Source organism: Lutra lutra, chromosome 13 (genome assembly GCF_902655055.1).
Source record: "Lutra lutra chromosome 13, mLutLut1.2, whole genome shotgun sequence".
NCBI classification, from domain to species: Eukaryota; Metazoa; Chordata; class Mammalia; order Carnivora; family Mustelidae; genus Lutra; species Lutra lutra.
The window spans coordinates 83,640,505-83,661,407 of record NC_062290.1 but is presented as its reverse complement, the minus strand read 5'-3'; the positions used below and the strand labels follow the sequence as shown (position 1 = coordinate 83,661,407).

Here is a 20,903-nt window from a genome sequence, read left to right as displayed (position 1 = left end):
AGTCAGAGAATGACATTTAATTTATTTATTTTATATTTATTTATCCTAGAGAGAGAGAGAGAAAGAGGAGGGGGCAGACTAGGAATATCAAGGTGACTCCCCTGACTGAAAGCTAGTCCTGGGGCTCTTAGTTCATGAGCTGAGCTCAAACCAAAATTCTGTTGCTTAATTGACTGAGCCACCCAGACACCCCAGGAAATGACATTATAATGATGGCGTTGATGCTCAGTTAGTGGTGGGAAGGACCCGGAGGGACTTAGTGTGTTTCTAAGACTTTTAAATTATGCTTTCCCACTTTTAAAGGTATTTACTCCTTTCCCTTTTAGATGGGAAATAAAAATTATTCCTCTGTTTCACAACTTCCTCTATTGGCATTTCCCACCTTGTGGGCATCTGTCATCTCGGATTGGTATTCCCTTCATGCTTCCTCACCACTGATGTAGGGCCGTTCTCCTAGCTGCCAAGCCACATCAAATCTGGGGCTACAGACTTGGAGTACAGCATTCCCTACCTAAACAGGACATAAAAGTGCTTGGTGTGTAATGTGCTGGTGAAAGCTCCCCATCATCCACGCTCCTGCTCCTGTGAATGAGCAAGGACAGCTGGGAAGTGTCCCAGCTTTCTTGGGAAGGTTCTGGGATTAGCACTTGCCCACTGACTCCTCACACTAGCACCATGTTTTTAGAAGCATTCTTTCCTCTTTATAGAAAAAGGGACTGACGTTCAGAGAGCCACACAGCTAGTAAGTGGCATAGCTGAGACTCAAAGCCAGGTAGGTTCAATTTCAAATTGTGTTTTATCTACACTAAACAATGCTATGACACCTGTCCCCCAAACCATGCACACGTGGTCGAGAATGATGCTGGCATGTCCTCTCTAACAGAAGTCCTCTTACTTCCCAGTGTCTCATGCCTCCTGCTGACCCACTCCTCCTCCTCCCTCCGTTGTGCCCACTCACTGGAATCTTTCAATTTCCTTCTTTCCTACTGCCCTTACTGCCTCCCACTCTATTGAAACCATATGCTTGCCCCTCTTCCTTGCCTTCAGAGAGGAATGGTTGCAGGGGACTGTGGACCTCAGTTCTGTCTGATTCTGAGAAAATAGCAACTCTCCTTTTTCAGCATCATTACCTGACTTAGAGTGTCTCCTGGGTCAGGTTTTTAGAACCCAGCCTCTCCCTTGACCACCTTCTTCCCACACTCAGCAGAAGGACAAACAGATGCAGAGCACATTGAGCAGATGCATCCTGCATGGGGGTCCTGCTGAGCCCTTTCCAGGAATGGTCCTTGTCTTTTTAGTTCTGTGAAATTTCTCCTTTATGCCTAGTTTTCACTCCTGTATCAGATTAGAGCTTGATCCAGCCATTCCCAGCTGTTAAAGTGTAGATTCCAAGGCAAGAGGACATTGGGAAGATGCCCGCTGGATTCTTTTTTGTGAATAATTGTCTTCTGATGGACCAGAAGTGCTGAAAGTGGGAAAGTGGGACTTTTGCTGAAACCCAGTCTGTTGTGACCCTCTGCTGAGCTGGCAGTGCCTCACCCACCTCTCTCCTAGGGGAGGCACCCACTTCAACACAGCCCTTCCCGGCGATCTTCTCAGTCAGGGTACTGTAATAGCTATCAGTGACATGGTGCTCGTATGTGCCAGACACTACTTTACACACTTGATATACATAAATCATTTAGTTTTTACAACACCCCTTTCCACAGATAAGGAAAGTAAGGCCCAAGGAATTGAAGTGACTTACCTAAGTCCACACAGCTAGAAGGGGGTGGAGTCCAGCTTGAGAATGTGTGCTCTTATCCCCTGCATGATACTTTCTCATTCACTTGTTTTCCTGCTGACCTAGTTTCTTGGAGGAGGTAAGTCTGAGGCTCTTGGTTTGTGTGATGTGGGCTGTGCCCCCTAAAGGTAGGGACTGGTGCCTTGCACAGAGTAGGTTCCCCCCAAATGTGTGACGTATGATCAAAAAGAGATGAGAGAGAGAGAGAGGTGAAATCTGTTGGCTTTTGAGATGGAGGAGAGAAGATAGGATTAGGAAAAGGGAGGAAGATCATATGAAGAGGTTGACATCCAGTGTCTGTTCCCAAACCCCTCAGCCTGCCTACCTGTGGGCCTGACAGAGGAGGTTCATGCTGGGGGCCTGCCAGGGAGTTAAGATCAGGCTCTGAATCCGTGAGGGAGCAGGCCAGGGCATGTGCAGATCTGCTGTCAGAAAAGTGCTCTCTCTTCTCTTTACCTTACCGTGGGTGTTGGTGATGGAAAGGGAGACCCAGGAACTTTTCCTTTGTGAATGCCAGGGCTCTGGGGCATTGGCCCTGTGATCTTCCCAGGAGAGAAGAACATTACTGATGTCCTCACTGACTCTGTGTTCAGGAGCTTGGTGGGAACCTGGGCTCTAGAGGGGTAGCCTCATATCCTCAGGAAGGGAATTAGGGCCATGCAGCAACAGAGGTGGAGTTTTTCATACAGAGGTGGAGGTTTTCATGCATATGTATGTGAAGTTTGTACATGAACATGAGAGTTCATGCACACATGCATGCTCTCCATTTATGCCTGGGCTCCTACACACATCTGTGTGTAGAGTTATGTGTGCCTACCTGGAAGGAGAGGAGGTGGCGTCTGACATCTCCAAAGTTCTGCGTGTGCGTGCATGACTGTGTCTAGGTGCAGGTGTGTGTACTGGGGAAGGGATTAAGATGTGGGTTCTGGAGCCAGTTAGAGAGATTCAGATGCTGGCTCTGCCTTGTACAGGCTGTGTAGGTTTTGCAACTTTAGACAGATTTTTTTAAGTGTTTATTTGAATTCCAGTTAATTAAAATACAGTGTAATATTAGTTTCAGGTGTACAAATAGTGATTCAAAACTTCCATACAGCACCCTGTGCTCACCACTACAAGTGCTCTCTTTAATCCCCATCGCCTGTTTCTTCCATATTCCCCTCTGCTAACCATCAGTTTGTTCTCTATAGTAGTTAAGTGTCTGTTTCTTGACTTGCCTCTCTCTGTTTTCCTTTGTTCGTTTGTTTTTTAAAGTTCTTCACATGAATGAAATCATATGGTATTTGTGTTTCTCCGACCGACTTACTTAGCATAATGCTCTCTAGCTCCATCCATGTTGTTGCAAATAGAAACATTTTATTCCGTTTGATGGCTGAGTAATATTTCATTACACACACACACACACACACACAGACACACACACACGTATATACCACCTCTTCTTTATCCATTCATTGGTGGATGGACACTGGGGCTGTTTCAGTATTTTGGCTATTTCTGATAATGCTACTATGGACATCAGGGTGCATACATGTCTTTGAATTAGTATCATTTGGTTAAATACCTAGTAGTGTAATTGCTAGATCATAGGGTAGTACTATTTTCAACTTTTTGAGGAACCTCCATACTGTTTTTCAGAGTGGCTGCACCAGTTTGCATTCCCACCAACAGTACAACAGTGTTGCTCTCTCTCCACATTGTCACCGTCACCTATTGTTTCTTGTGTTGTTGATTATAGCCATTCTGACTGATGTGAGATGGTATCTCATTGTGGTTTCAATTTGTTTTTCTCTGAAAATCAATGATGTTGAGCATCTTTTCATGTGTTTGTTGGCCTTCTGTATGTCATCTTTGGAAAAAATGCCTGTTCATGTCTTCTGCCCATTTCCCAGTTGGATTATTCCTTTTCTGGGTTTTGTTGATTGTTTCCTGATACTCTTTAAACATTTTTTCCTGTAATGGACTTAATTTTTTTTAGAGCAGTTATAGCACCACAGCAAATTAATTACATAGTACAGAGCATTCCTATATACTCAAAGCCCTCATACATTCACAAATCCCCTAATTATCAACAGCCCCATCAGAGTGCTACAGTTGTCATAATTGATGAACTCCACTGACACATCGTCATCACTCCAATCCATAACTTACATTAGGGTTCACTCTTAGTGTTATACATTCTGTGGGTTTTGAGAGATGTCTACTGACAACATTATAGTATCATAGAGAATAGTTTCTGTGGCCCTAACATCTTTGGTGTTCTACCTATGCCCTGGAAACTACGGATCCTTTACGGTCTCTCTCACTTTTCCTTTTCCAAATGTTATATAATGGAATAATATAGCATTGAGCCTTTTCAGATTGGCTTCTTTCATTAAGCAATATGCATATAAGGTTGCTCCATGTGTTTTTCAGATTTGATGGCTCATTTATTATTGTACTGAATAATAATTTCATGGTCTGGATATACCACTGTTTGTTTATCCACTCACCTACTGAAGATACATATTCAAAAATAGCTTGAGATGATTTTCCTGTTACATGGGGGATGCAAAAGTCTTATTCTGCCACCTGATGCAGCCTTCTGTGTTGTGTATGGTGCTTCAGTTCAGAAGCCTGACCTCTATCCCAGGTTCCCAGCTTTACAGTGGTTCCAGGAGGGCTCTCTGTATGGGTACTGTCTTCTACTTCGCCAGTGAGGTGGAGTAGTCCTCTGACTTGCCAAAATCACAGTGAGGTTAGGGTTGGAGTGGGAGCCCTTGTTATGGTTCCTTACCTGGTTTCTGATTCCTAGGCTGCCTCTGATTTAAGTAGCAGCTCTCCCACCTCACTAACAAGGGGCAGCTGTTTGTTGGGTTATGGTGGGGCTTGGTGGTGGATGGATTGGTTTAGGGGAATCAAAAAATCCCAAGGCATTCTGCTAGGAATCTGAGAGCTGACCATGGTAAAACCAGTTTGGGACCAGATCCCCAGTTTCTTGATGGCCATGGGGACCTGGTTGGTTTCACCTACATCTTTTGAAATTCTCAGTTCCATTAAATACTGATTATTTCCATTTTGTGCAGGAAGAGCAGGGTTACCTATGGTGCAGAACAGTAGGACTCTGATTTAGATGAACTGAGTTTCTGGGTACATCCCTAAGAATTTCTTTATGGTATGTGCCTGAAATTCCTGGTATAGTCAGAGACAGTGACCTTCAGAACATATCTCCTGACCTTCAGAACACATGTGGTGGTTGTGGACAAGCTTGGTGGTGTTTGTATTTAGAATTGCACACCAGGTTCATCCTAACTAGCTCGTTTGGTTGTTCCATGTGTAAGTTCTGCTGATGGACATCTGCTGGAGATTGCTTGGCAGGGAGGAGATTCTTCTGCTGTGGGTGGTGGGGGTGGGTGGGTGGAATATATCCATATCCTCATCTCTTGAAATTTCTTCTACTCTTGGATTATATGACTACTCCTTTTCTGTCCTTTTTGTTAATACCTTCTCTATCAGACTCTTCAATGTCAGAAATATGCAGCACTCTTCTCTAGGTCATCCTCAGCATTCATGTTTAACACCCGTCCTAGTTTAGTATTGAGCAAAATCTCCAGCATTTACATATATTTATATATAAAAAATGAGCTTGCAGTAGAAGTGCCCGATACATTTCCCTTCACAGTTTCCTCATCAAACAACATGCTTCTGGTATTATGCCACTGTTGGATTCACCCAGCCTCACAGGTTATCTGTCTATATGGTGGGAGGGGGTGCTGTCGAGGGGTTTCCTGGTCTGCTCCCAAGGGCCACGTAGAAGTAGTTCACCTGACTTGGCAAGGTGTTCAGAAGACGTGCTTAGACCTTTGCTCTGACTATATGTACTTTCAGAAGGGATTTATTCCATTCTTACTGATGTTGATTAGCAAATTTCCAAGTTTACCCTAGGCTCCTTTGTTTGGATAGCAAAACTTTGATTAAGGTTTTTCAATACTACCTACCAACATCAGCTCACCCTTTGGAAGGATGGTAGGATATCTTATCGAAAATGCTTCCTATTCTGACAGAGACAGCACTCTAGCTATGACTGAGAAGGTTAGGACTAACCTGGGGGCCAGACTGGTACAGATTGACAAATTTACCCCAATGTGTCACCTCATGGTCACTTGTCATATACTTTATGGAATACCTGTAGGATTACACCTAGAAGATCTTCATTTCTTTTTTTAAGAAAGATTTTATTTATTTATTTGAGAGAGAGAGCAGGAGCAGAGGGGCAGAGGGAGGGGGACAAGCTGACTCCCTACTGAGCAGGGAGCTGAACATGGGTCTCTATCCCAGGGTTGTGGGCTCATGATGGGAGCCGAAGGCAGATGCTTAAGCAGCTGAACCACCCAGGTGCCCCAAAGATCTTGATTTCTTAATGACTATGTGATACTGAGAAAAAGGAGTCTGGGACTGATGGCATAAGGGGCTCGGAAAAAAGCTACGTTTGGTTTCCTGGGACCAAATGACTTACATTTAGAAGTTACTGGAAATTATCATTAATGAATTTTTGTATTCCATATATGCCAGACATTTTTTGCTTTTTAAAGTAGGTCACCAAACTGTGGAAAGAACCAAGATGCCCTTCAACGGACGAATGGATAAGGAAGATGTGGTCCATATACACTATGGAGTATTATGCCTCCATCAGAAAGGATGAATACCCAACTTTTGTAGCAACATGGGCGGGACTGGAAGAGATTATGCTGAGTGAAATACGTCAAGCAGAGAGAGTCAATTATCATATGGTTTCACTTATTTGTGGAGCTTAAAAAATAGCATGGAGGACAAGGGGAGTTAGAGAAGAGAAGGGAGTTGAGGGAAATTGGAAGGGGAGGTGAACCATGAGACACTATGGACTCTGAAAAACAATCTGAGGGTTTTGAAGGGACGTGGGGTGGGAGGTTGGGGGAACCAGATGGTGGGTATTGGAGAGGGCACGGATTGCATGGAGCACTGAGTGTGGTGCAAAAACAATGAATACTGTTACACTGAAAATAAATTAAAAATTTTTTTAAAAAAGTAGATGAGTATACTTGGTCCAAACGATGGCACAAGAATAGAGGAAGTAGAAAGAATACAAACCTTGTAGGCAAGCATCCCAAAACTGAGTGATTGGTGGGAAATAGTGTTGCAAGACAGGTATGCCCATAAAATATGAAGGCAAATGTAACTTGAGTTTGTTTGGGGATTGCTGGTTGCTTTCTGATCACTGGAGAGAACACAGTAACAACAGTGGCAGGGACCTTAATGTGGAGCCCTAGGTTTTCCTGTGTTCCATTAGGGCCACCATAGACCTCTGCTTATATCATTATCGCCAAAAGTCTGATATTCAACTTAAGCTCCTGCCTTCAACAAGCTTGTGATTAGTAAAAGTAGGTGGTTGTTCAAATTTGATGACATAATTGAGGCCATATTTCACAGACAGTGTAGAATCTTACGTTATTTTTGTTACTGAAATTGATAATCAGGGACAACTGATTAAGCAACAAATACCCACTTGTGTATTGGGGTGTAATTATCATTGTGTAGCAGTCGTTAAATCTGTTCATTAGGACCTTTTGGGTCTCCATTTGACAGATGCACTGTTGAATTATGCTTCCTGGCTCCCTTGTGTTTGGAACAGCTCATGAGATTAGTTGTTGACACAAGTTGTTATGAGTCACATCTAATCACATCTAGACCAGAGTATTTAGATGCCAGTGCAAAATCTTCAAGTTTTCTGCAGCTTCTGATAGAATGATAATGGTGTCTGCTCCATCAGCATTGGTCCCTGAGTGTTTAAAATGAGCAGTACCCTATGCTTTTCAATGGCAACCATGCAACGTCAATATGAAATAAATATTTGGTGTCAAGGTACAACGATTTTGACATTGTTTCCTCAGCACAACGAGGTTATCCTGATGGACACACATTGCTTTCTTCCAGGATACAAAGGACATTTGAGTGGCCATCATGGCCATGTGGACAAACATAGAATTAAGAGGGAAGGGAAAAGGAGTCAAGTGCTGAGAGTTCATTGTGAGGACCCCTTGGTGTTGAGTGGGGGGCACTACATCTGCTTTGAAGATTCTCCATCTTTCCAGCCTTCCATGCTCTCTGTTCTCAAACTGAACAAGCCTCCCAGGGCTTCCCACTGTCCCTCAAACACATTCCAGTGTTTATTGCTTCTTCCTCTTTGTGTGGGTCCCACTATTTGGAATACTCTGCCATCTCCTGCTGTATGGAACTTTTGTTTGTCAAAATCAATCCATCCTTTTTCTAAAAAATTATCATTTTTTATTATGTTGTTAGTCACCATACGGTACATCATTAGCTTTTGATATAGTATACCCAGATTCATTGTTTATGTTAAGGACAGTCTTAGAATCATAACTGCAAGAATTTTTCCCCAATCCCTACCAAATTCATGTAACTTCTTCTTCTCAAAACCAATAGGACTGAGGTGCCTGTGTGGCTCAGTGGGTTAAATCCTCTGCCTTTGGCTCGGGTCATGGTTCCGGAGTCCAGGGATCAAGCCCCGAATCGGGTTCGGCTCAGTAGGGAGCCTGCTTTCCCCCCGCCCCCTGCACCCACCCCTGCCTTCTCTGCCTGCCCCTCTGCCTACTTGTGATCTCTGTCAAATAAATAAATAAAAATCTTATTTGTGGAGCATAACAAATAGCATGGAGGACATGGGGAGTTAGGAGAAGGCAGCTGGGGGGAATTGAAAGGGGAGGTGAACAATGAGAGACTATGGACTCTGAAAAACAATCTGAAGGGTTTGAACAGGTGGGGGGGTGGGAGGTTGGGGGAACCAGGTGGTGGGTATTAGAGAGGGCACGGACTGCATGGAGCACTGGGTGTGGTACAAAAACAATGAATACTGTTATGCTGAAAATAAATTAAAAAAAAAAAGAGTAAATACCCAGCAGTGCAATTGCTGGGTCATAGGGTAGTTCTATTTTCAACATTTTGAGGAACCTCCATGCTGTTTTCCAGAGTGGTACAAATGTAGTGATCCGAAGGGGCACGTGCACCCGAATGTTTATAGCAGCAATGTCTACAATAGCCAAACTATGGAAAGAACCTAGATGTCCATCAACAGACGAATGGATAAAGAAGATGTGGTATATATACACAATGGAATACTATGCAGCCATCAAAAGAAATGAAATCTTGCCATTTGCGATGACATGGATGGAACTAGAGGGTATCATGCTTAGCGAAATAAGTCAATCGGAGAAAGACAACTATCATATGATCTCCCTGATATGAGGGAGAGGAGATGCAACATGGGGGGTGAGGGGGTAGGAGAAGAGTAAATGAAACAAGATGGGATTGGGAGGGAGACAAACCATAAGTGACTCTTAATCTCACAAAACAAACTGAGGTTTGATGGGGGGAGGGGGTTGGGGGGGGGGGGGTGGGGTTATGTATATTGGGGAGGGTATGTGCTATGGTGAATGCTGTGAAGTGTGTAAACCTGGCGATTCGCAGACCTGTACCCCTGGGGATAAAAATATATGTTTATAAAATAAAAAAAAATTTAAAAAATGAAGACAAAAAAAAAGAATAATAGAACTTTGTACTTTCCTGTGTAGTAGCCAAAGTCAAGCCCGTAGAAGAGGTATTTGGAGATAGCTTTGTTCCACTTCAATATAGCTTTATTTATATAAATGGCAGAAACAGCTTTCCTGAAATGTGGATTCCTAGCAGTACCTGGCCTGGGATTGCACATGAAAGTGGTTGAAGTCATTGATAGAAATGAAACCAAATGCCCTAGCTTCTAGGTCAGGCTCTTATTGGTTTCCCAGCACTTCCTTCTATGACCTGTTTGGGTCCCATGGGAAACATGGGTAGGAGGGAAAGATAATGTGATCATCTCTTGGGTCATCTCCCAATTAAGGTGTTCCATCTATTTTTTCTTTCTATAAGTGAATTCTGTCCCTTAATTTCCTCAAACCCCTCTTCATATCTTCGTTCCTCAGGCTATAGATAAAGGGGTTCAGCATAGGTGTCACTACTGTGTACATGACTGTGGCTACCCGGTCCTTCACCACTGAGTACATGGACAGGGGCCTAAAGTAGACGTAGATGACACTCCCATAGAATAAGGCCACGACAGTGAGGTGGGAGCCACAGGTGGAGAAGGCCTTCCACTTGCCAGCCGCAGAGGGAATTCTGAGCACAGTGATGATGATTCGCAGGTAGGAGAAGAGGATGCACAGGAAGGGGGTTGCGATGACAGCCAGAGTCTCAGTCATGACCACTATCTGGCTGGAGGATGTGTCAGAGCAGGAGAGCTTTAGCACAGGCTGGGTATCACAAAAGAAGTGCTTGATGACATGGGAGGCACAGAAGGACAGGCGGGACACGAGTAGCACCCGGAGCAGGGCGTGCAGGAGGGAGATGGTGCAAGAAGCCAGCAGCATGAGGTGGCAACGCCGTGGGTTCATGACCGTATCATAATGGAAGGGGTTGCAGATGGCTACCAGCCGGTCTATGGCCATAGAGGCCAACAGGTAACTGTCAGTATTTGCAGAGGCCATGAAAAAATACATCTGGACCAGGCAACCCACGGAGATAGCCTTGGTCTCTGATAGTAAATTTGCCAACATCTTGGGCATAATGGCTGTTGTGAAGCAGATATCTGTGAAGGACAGGTTGCTGAGGAAAAAGTACATGGGGGTATGGAGTCGGGAGTCAGAATGTATGGCCAGGATGATGAGTATGTTGCCCATGACAGTGACCAGGTACATGATGAAGAAGATGGCAAAGAGTGGTTTCTGTAGCTGAGGGTTGGAAGAGATGCCCAGGAGGATAAAGCCTGAGTTGCTGCTGTAGTTCTTTGTCTCCATGTCTGTGCCTTCGTGGACAGGGTGTGGAGAAGCAGTTGGAGAGAAGTGATAGGTGATTTCATCAAGTCACCTTCCTCCCTAATCACTAGTTGTAAAAAAGCCCATTATTTGTTCTGATTTTAAAGAGTATTTACTTCAAGACATTCTAGAAAAAGAGGGAGTAAAATCCATTAAGAGAAAAATAAGAGAATTCCAAGCTGCTTTTTCTATGAGAAACTAAGGTTTTCCCAAGTGTCCTTAAGTAATTTTTAAAAAATTCTTTTAGCCTAATTTGTCTGAGTTTCCTCAATTCTCTTTTTCTTTTCAACATCTTAATTTAATTTTATTTTTCCAGTGTTCCAAGATTCATTGTTTATGCACCACACCCAGAGCTCCATGCAATACCTGCCCTACTTAATATCCACCACCAGGCTCACCTATCCCTCCAGCCCCCTCCCTTCCAAAAACCTCAGTTTGTTTCTCAGAGTCCACAGTCTCTCATGCTTCATTTCCCTCTCTGATTTCCCCCAATTCACTCTCAATTATCTTTCTAAATAATTTTTTTGATGAGTCAAAATTTATTGAACACTTCTATTTGTAAATTAAATAAACATGGTAAGAACAATATTCTGGTGGCTGTCATAGCGATAACACTGACAATGGAGTAAAAAGCATCTCACTGTTTTCTCCCAGTCTAATATAAGAGACATTTTCTTTAACTGAACCTTCAGTGTAACTAGAAAGTGAAAATGGCACTTTTCTCCAGACTCACTGAGGTATAATTGACCAAATTGTATATATTTAAGGTGTGCAACATGTTGAGCTGATATATATGTACATGGCAAAGGACATTTGAAGAACAGGAAAAAGAAAGAAATTTAGCAGAAAGTTTATATAAATTTGAGAATATGGTGCTTTAAAAACAGATATCTGTTTAAAAATTTCAGCGAGGGTCATAGTCTTTAGGTTGTTTCTTGAGCAATTCTTTAGAGAATTTTTTAAGAGAATTTAAAAAAAATTCTTCATCCAGGGGATGACTTTATATACAGGAGTTATTTTTTTTTAAGATTTTATTTATTTATTTATTTGAGGGAGAATGAGTGAGAGAGAGCACGAGAGAGGAGAGGGTCAGAGGGAGAAGCAGACTCCCCAAGGAGCTGGGAGCCCGATGCGGGACTCGATCCTGGAAGTCCGGGATCATAGCCCGAGCTGAAGGCAGCTGCTCAACCAACTGAGCCACCCAGGCGCCCCTACAGGAGTTATTTTGAAGATTTTGTTTATTTATTTGACAGAGAGAGAGAGAGATCACAAGTAGGCAGAGAGGCAGGCAGAGAGAGAGGGGGAAGCAGGCTCCCTGCTGAGCAGAGAACCTGATGCAGGGCTCAGTCTCAGGACCCTGAGATCATGACCTGAGCTGAGGGCAGAGGCTTAACCCACTGAGCCATCCAGGCGCCCCTACATGAGTTATTTTGATTAAAAAACTGTGAAACCCTCATTCTAAACATTTAAATATTCACAGAATAGAAAACTTGGACTGCAAACATCCCATTCCACCAATTAGGAGAAAGACAAGGCAAGGATGACCTCTGTTACCACAATTAAGCTGTAGTGCTCAGATGATAGTGTAGGCCTGTGAAAAATTAAAATTAATGAAATAGACATAATATTTAACTTGTCATTATTTTTTAGGTGACTTGTTTGGCTATCTAGAAAAATCCAAGGTACTCATCTGAGAACTTTTAACCTATGAAGAGTTATCAAAGTGGCCAGATATAAGATATCATACAAATATTAGTATTTATCCTGTAGTAGAAAAAATACAATGGAGGAAAACATTTCAGTTGGAAATGGCAAGAAAGTCTAAATAGCCATTGTAGTGCCTGCATTGACCCAGACCTTCTGTCCCTACATGGACTGGCAGTGTAGCCCCCCAGCCTCACACTGGTGTAGGGTGTGAGAGCCTATGCTCCAGTAAAGAATCAGGCCTCATTGGAGACAGTCAAGCAAAGGCTGGAGAACTAACTTTTCAGAACAACAAAGAAAGTCATGCATCAGGAAAGATATAAACATACCAAAAGTGTAAGGGAGCATTCACATGGTGATGGGTATTAAGGAGGGCACATGTTGCATGGAGCACTGTGTGTTATACGCAAATGGTGAGTTTTGCAACACTACATCGAGAGCTAATGATGTAGTGTATGGTGACTAACATGGCATAATTTTAAAAAAAGGAATCTTAACAGATTGATGAGGATTTCTGGGATCCAACTACTGATGTCCCTTTACGTGAGATAATAAATTATCTTCCTCCTTAAAACAAACAAAACAAAACAAAACAGAAAACAAATACCAGAATCTGATCAGACCAAACAGTTTAAAGAATTTCTTAGAACTTAAAATAAACTTACAGAAACCCGCTGTTGGGACTCTTGTTAAAGACATCACAACAAGAGAAGCAAAACCTGAGGAGACCACCTGATCAGAACATCGCTGACAGAAATATTTGAAAATGACATAAAGTATATCCATGAGATTTCAGGAATATCATATTTAGCTGAATGAGGCCCTGGCAACCAAAGCAGGACCTCTTGGCCAATCAGGATAGAGAAATCCTGATGGATGGACTTTTTTTTTTAATTTTTTATTTCTTTTCAGCGTAACAGTATTCATTGTTTTGGCACCACACCCAGTGCTCCATGCAATCCGTGCCCTCTCCAATACCCACCACATGGTTCCCCCAACCCCCCACCCCCCACCCCTTCAAAACCCTCAGATTGTTTTTCAGAGTCCATAGTCTCTCATGGTTCACCTCCCCTTCCAATTTCCCTCAACTCCCTTCTCTCCATCTGATGGATGGACTTTTGACGAAAAAAGGCCAGCAGTTGTTGTGATGAAAAAGAGGATTCGGGAGGAGTCAAGATGGCGGAGAAGTAGCAGGCTGAGACTACTTCGGGTAGCAGGAGATCAGCTAAATAGCTTATCTAAAGATTGCAAACACCTACAAATCCAACAGGAGATTGAAGAGAAGAAGAACAGCAATTCCAGAAACAGAAAATCAACCACTTTCTGCAAGGTAGGACTGGCGGAGAAGTGAATCCAAAGCGACGGGAAGATAGACCGCGGGGGGAGGGGCCGGCTCCCGGCGAGCGGCGGAGCAACGGAGCAAAATCAGGACTTTTAAAAGTCTGTTCCGCTGAGGGACATCGCTCCAGAGGCTTAACTGGAAGCCCAGGCCCGGTCAGCGCGGCCTCAGGTCCCGCAGGGTCGCAGAAGGATCGGGGGTGTCTGAGTGTCGCAGAGCTTACCGGTATTAGAACGGGGAAGCCGGCTGCAGAGACAGAGCCGAGGAGTGACTCTCAGCTCGGGGTTGCCTTGAACCGGTCGCAGGCTCGGTCAGCTCGGAGCGCGGCCGGAGGCCAGGGTGATGGGAGTCATTTGGCGCTGTTCTCTGAGGGCGCACTGAGGAGTGGGGCCCCGGGCTCTCGGCTCCTCCGGGCCGGAGACCGGGAGGCCGCCATCTTTATTCCCGTCCTCCGGACTCTACGGAAAGCGCTCAGGGAACAAAAGCTCCCGAAAGCGAACCCGAGCGGATTACTCAGCGTGGCCCCGGGTAAGGGCGGTGCAACTCCGCCTGGGGCAAAGACGCTTGAGAATCACTACAACGGGCCCCTCCCCCAGAAGATCTACGGGAAACCCAGCCAGGACCAAGTTCACCTACCAAGGAGAACGGCGGAATTCCAGAGGAGAAGAAAGCAAAGCACGGAACTCATGGCTTTCTCCCCATGATTTTTTAGCCTTGCAGTTAATTTAATTTTTTTTTCTTTTTCAATTTTTTTTCTTTTTCTCTTCTTCTGCTAAATTTTTTTTTAACTTTTACCGTTTTCTTTTTTTAACGTTTTTTAAATAGTTTATCTAATATATATATTTTTTCCTCTTTTTATATTTTTTCTTTATCGGCTTTCTTTTTTTTAATAGTTTTTTTTTTCTTTCTTTCTGAACCCCTTTTTATCCCCTTTCTCCCCCCTCACAATTCAGGATCTCTTCTGATTTGGCTAAAGCATATTTTCCTGGGGTTGTTGCCACCCTTTTAGTATTTTACTTGCTCCTTCATAAACTCTTATCTGGCAAAATGACAAGGCGGAAAAATTCACAACAAAAAAAAGAACAAGAGGCAATACCAAAGGCTAGGGACCTAATCAATACAGACATTGGGAATATGTCAGATATAGAGTTCAGAATGATGATTCTCAAGGTTCTAGCCGGGCTTGAAAAAGGCATGGAAGATATTAAAGCAACCCTCTCGGGAGATATAAAAGCCCTTTCTGGAGAAATAAAAGAACTAAAATCTAACCAAGTTGAAATCAAAAAAGCTATTAATGAGGTGCAATCAAAAATGGAGGCTCTCACTGCTAGGATAAATGAGGCAGAAGAAAGAATTAGCGATATAGAAGACCAAATGACAGAGAATAAAGAAGCTGAGCAAAAGAGGGACAAACAGCTACTGGACCACGAGGGGAGAATTCGAGAGATAAGTGACACCATAAGACGAAACAACATTAGAATAATTGGGATTCCAGAAGAAGAGGAAACAGAGAGGGGAGCAGAAGGTATATTGGAGAGAATTATTGGAGAGAATTTCCCCAATATGGCAAAGGGAACAAGCATCAAAATCCAGGAGGTTCAGAGAACCCCCCTCAAAATCAATAAGAATAGGTCTACACCCCGTCACCTAATAGTAAAATTGACAAGTCTTAGTGACAAAGAAAAGATCCTGAAAGCAGCCCGGGAAAAGAAGTCTGTAACGTACAATGGTAAAAATATTAGATTGGCAGCAGACTTATCCACAGAGACCTGGCAGGCCAGAAAGAGCTGGCATGATATATTCAGAGTACTAAATGAGAAAAACATGCAGCCAAGAATACTATATCCAGCTAGGCTATCATTGAAAATAGACGGAGAGATTAAAAGCTTCCAGGACAAACAAAAACTGAAAGAATTTGCAAATACCAAACCAGCTCTACAGGAAATATTGAAAGGGGTCCTCTAAGCAAAGAGAGACCCTAAAAGAAGTAGATCAGAAAGAAACAGAGACAATATACAATAACAGTCACCTTACAGGCAATACAATGGCACTAAATTCATATCTCTCAATACTTACCCTGAATGTTAATGGGCTAAATGCCCCAATCAAAAGACACAGGGTATCAGAATGGATAAAAAACCAAAACCCATCTATATGTTGCCTACAAGAAACTCATCTTAAACCCGAAGACACCTCCAGGTTTAAAGTGAAGGGGTGGAAAAGAATTTACCATGCTAATGGACATCAGAAGAAAGCAGGAGTGGCAATCCTTATATCAGATCAATTAGATTTTAAGCCAAAGATTATAATAAGAGATGAGGAAGGACACTATATCATACTCAAAGGAACTGTCCAACAAGAAGATCTAACAATTTTAAATATCTATGCCCCTAACGTGGGAGCAGCCAACTATATAAACCAATTAATAACAAAATCAAAGAAACACATCGACAAGAATACAATAATAGTAGGGGATTTCAACACTCCCCTCACTGAAATGGACAGATCATCCAAGCAAAAGATCAACAAGGAAATCAAGGCCTTAAATGACACACTGGACCAGATGGACATCACAGATATATTCAGAACATTTCATCCCAAAGCAACAGAATACACATTCTTCTCTAGTGCACATGGAACGTTCTCCAGAATAGATCACATTCTTGGTCCTAAATCAAGTCTCAACCGGTATCAAAAGATTGGGATCATTCCCTGCATATTTTCAGACCACAATGCTCTAAAGCTAGAACTCAATAACAAGAGGAAATTTGGAAAGAACCCAAATACATGGAGACTAAACAGCATCCTTCTAAAGAATGAATGGGTCAACCAGGAAATCAAAGAAGAATTGAAAAAATTTATGGAAACAAATGATAATGAAAACACAACGGTTCAGAATCTGTGGGACACAACAAAGGCAGTCCTGAGAGGAAAATATATAGCGGTACAAGCCTTTCTCAAGAAACAAGAAAGGTCTCAGGTACACAACCTAACCCTACACCTAAAGGAGCTGGAGAAAGAACAAGAAAGAAACCCTAAACCCAGCAGGAGAAGAGAAATCATAAAGATCAGAGCAGAAATCAATGAAATAGAAACCAAAAAAACAATAGAACAAATCAACGAAACTAGAAGCTGGTTCTTTGAAAGAATTAATAAGATTGATAAACCCCTGGCCAGACTTATCAAAAAGAAAAGAGAGAGGACCCAAATAAATAAAATCATGAATGAAAGAGGAGAGATCACAACGAACACCAAAGAAATACAGACAATTATAAGAACATACTATGAGCAACTCTACGCCAACAAATTTGACAATCTGGAAGAAATGGATGCATTCCTAGAGACATATAAACTACCACAACTGAACCAGGAAGAAATAGAAAGCCTGAACAGACCCATAACCAGTAAGGAGATTGAAACAGTCATCAAAAATCTCCAAACAAACAAAAGCCCAGGGCCAGACGGCTTCCCGGGGGAATTCTACCAAACATTTAAAGAAGAACTAATTCCTATTCTCCTGAAACTGTTCCAAAAAATAGCAATAGAAGGAAAACTTCCAAACTCATTTTATGAGGCCAGCATCACCTTGATCCCAAAACCAGACAAGGATCCCAACAAAAAAGAGAACTACAGACCAATATCCTTGATGAACACAGATGCAAAAATTCTCGCCAAAATACTAGCCAATAGGATTCAACAGTACGTTAAAAGGATTATTCACCACGACCAAGTGGGATTTATTCCAGGGCTGCAAGGCTGGTTCAACATCCGCAAATCAATCAATGTGATACAACACATTAATAAAAGAAAGAACAAGAACCATATGATACTCTCCATAGATGCTGAAAAAGCATTTGACAAAGTACAGCATCCCTTCCTGATCAAAACTCTTCAAAGTGTAGGGATAGACGGCACATACCTCAATATTATCAAAGCCATCTATGAAAAACCCACCGCAAATATCATTCTCAATGGAGAAAAACTGAAAGCTTTTCCGCTAAGGTCAGGAACACGGCAGGGATGTCCGTTATCACCACTGCTATTCAACATAGTACTAGAAGTCCTAGCCTCAGCAATCAGACAACAAAAGGAAATTAAAGGCATCCAAATCGGCAAAGAAGAAGTCAAACTATCACTCTTTGCAGATGATATGATACTCTATGTGGAAAACCCAAAAGACTCCACTCCAAAACTGCTAGAACTTGTACAGGAATTCAGTAAAGTGTCAGGATATAAAATCAATGCACAGAAATCAGTTGCATTTCTCTACACCAACAACAAGACAGAAGAAAGAGAAATTAAGGAGTCCATCCCATTTACAATTGCACCCAAAACTATAAGATACCTAGGAATAAACCTAACCAAGAGACTAAGAATCTATACTCAGAAAACTATAAAGTACTCATGAAAGAAATTGAGGAAGACACAAAGAAATGGAAAAATGTTCCATGCTCCTGGATTGGAAGAATAAATATTGTGAAAATGTCTATGCTACCTAAAGCAATCTACACATTTAATGCAATTCCTATCAAAGTACCATCCATTTTTTTCAAAGAAATGGAACAAATAATCCTAAAATTTATATGGAACCAGAAAAGACCTCGAATAGCCAAAGGAATATTGAAAAAGAAAGCCAAAGTTGGTGGCATCACAATTCCGGACTTCAAGCTCTATTACAAAGCTGTCATCATCAAGACAGCATGGTACTGGCACAAAAACAGACACATAGATCAATGGAACAGAATAGAGAGCCCAGAAATGGACCCTCAACTCTATGGTCAACTCATCTTCGACAAAGCAGGAAAGAATGTCCAATGGAACAAAGACAGCCTCTTCAATAAATGGTGTTGGGAAAATTGGACAGCCACATGCAGAAAAATGAAATTGGATCATTTCCTTACACCACACACGAAAATAGACTCAAAATGGATGAAGGATCTCAATGTGAGAAAGGAGTCTATCAAAATCCTCGAGGAGAACACAGGCAGCAACCTCTTCGACGTCAGCCGCAGCAACATCTTCCTAGGAACATCACCAAAGGCAAGGGAAGCAAGGGCAAAAATGAACTTTTGGGATTTTATCAAGATCAAAAGCTTTTGCACAGCAAAGGAAACAGTTAACAAAACCAAAAGACAACTGACCGAATGGGAGAAGATATTTGCAAATGACATATCAGATAAAGGGCTAGTGTCCAAAATCTATAAAGAACTTAGCAAACTCAACACCCAAAGAACAAATAATCCAATCAAAAAATGGGCAGAGGACATGAACAGACATTTCTGCAAAGAAGACATCCAGATGGCCAACAGACACATGAAAAAGTGCTCCATATCCCTCGGCATCAGGGAAATACAAATCAAAACCACCATGAGATATCACCTCACACCAGTCAGAATGGCTAAAATTAACAAGTCAGGAAATGACAGATGCTGGCGAGGATGCGGAGAAAGGGGAACCCTCCTACACTGTTGGTGGGAATGCAAGCTGGTGCAACCACTCTGGAAAACAGCATGGAGGTTCCTCAAAATGTTGAAAATAGAACTACCCTATGACCCTGCAATTGCACTGCTGGGTATTTACCCTAAAGATACAAACATAGTGATCCGAAGGGGCACGTGCACCCGAATGTTTATAGCAGCAATGTCTACAATAGCCAAACTATGGAAAGAACCTAGATGTCCATCTACAGACGAATGGATAAAGAAGATGTGGTATATATACACAATGGAATACTATGCAGCCATCAAAAGAAATGAAATCTTGCCATTTGCGACGACGTGGATGGAACTAGAGGGTATCATGCTTAGCGAAATAAGTCAATCGGAGAAAGACAACTATCATATGATCTCCCTGATATGAGGGAGAGGAGATGCAACATGGGGGGTTGAGGGGGTAGGAGAAGAGTAAATGAAACAAGATGGGATTGGGAGGGAGACAAACCATAAGTGACTCTTAATCTCACAAAACAAACTGAGGGTTGATGGGGGGAGGGGGTTGGGAGAGGGGGTGGGGTTATGGATATCGGGGAGGGTATGTGCTATGGTGAGTGTTGTGAAGTGTGTAAACCTGGCGATTCGCAGACCTGTACCCCTGGGGATAAAAATATATGTTTATAAAGCTGTAAAAAAAAAAAAAAAAAAAAAAAAAAAAAAAAAAAAAAAAAAAAAGAAAGGAAAAAAAAAAAAAAAAAAAAGAGGATTCATCTGCTAGATTCTTCCTCCCTCCCTCTTGCCCTTCCCCACTCACACATTCTCTCTCTTTCTCTCAAATTAATAAAAATCTTAAATTAACCACTGTTTCTTAAAAAAAAAAGAGTCTAAAAATTATTTGGTAGTAAATCTGATAGAAAAAAGTACAAGGACATGAGAACAATCTCTCTGAAGAAAGTGTAAGAGAACTCAAAAGGATGTCTGAATAAATGGAGATACTGTCTTAAAAAGGGAAGATTCATTTTAAAAGGGCCAATTCTGAGATTGCACATATAAGTGATATTATACAGTAGCTGTCTTTGTCTGTCTAGCATTATGGCCACAAGTTCCATCCGTGTTGTGATTGGCAGGATTTCCTTCTTTTTATTGCTGAGTCTAAAAAAGACAAATTCATAGAAAAAGAGAGTACAGTTGTGTGTACCAGAGGCTAGGACGGGAAGAGTGGGGACATGTCAAACAGAAGGTACAAATTTCCATTTGTAAGGTCAGTAAGTTCTGGAAATCTAATGTAAAGTGTGGTGACAAAAGTAATATTATATTATATATTTGATATTTGCCTAGAGAGTAGATATTTATTATTTATTTTAGTTGAGATATAATTGACATATGACATTGTGTAAACTTAAGTTGTAAGATGTGTTCATTGGATGCGCTTAAATTGCAGTGCGATTACCAGATAGTGTTAGCCAACCCCTCTGTCATGCCACATAATTATCATTTCTACTTTTTCATGGGAACAATTAAGATCGACCACTCTTAGAAAGGGAGAGGTTTATATATAATTCATTATTGTTGTCTATAATCACTAGGTTGCATGTTAAATCTACAGGATTTATTCATTTACTGGTTGTGAGTTTGTACCCTTGAACATGTCCCTGACTCCCCCATTCTCCCAGCCCCTCCTGATTGCCATTCAGTTTGAGATAGTAATTCTTAAATGTTCTTGTAAAAGAACTAGAAATGGTAATTATGTGAGGTGGTGGAGATATTAA

General features: G+C 42.0%; 1 protein-coding gene across 1 annotated transcript; it reads right to left on the bottom strand.

Moving 5' to 3' along the window:
* Positions 1–9,711: 9,711 nt before the first annotated feature.
* LOC125083022 (olfactory receptor 1L6-like) lies at positions 9,712–10,727 on the bottom strand. Its single transcript, XM_047698916.1, has one exon. The coding sequence runs from the start codon at positions 10,639–10,641 to the stop codon at positions 9,712–9,714; it is 930 nt and encodes a 309-aa protein (XP_047554872.1). The 5' UTR covers positions 10,642–10,727.
* Positions 10,728–20,903: the final 10,176 nt, after the last annotated feature.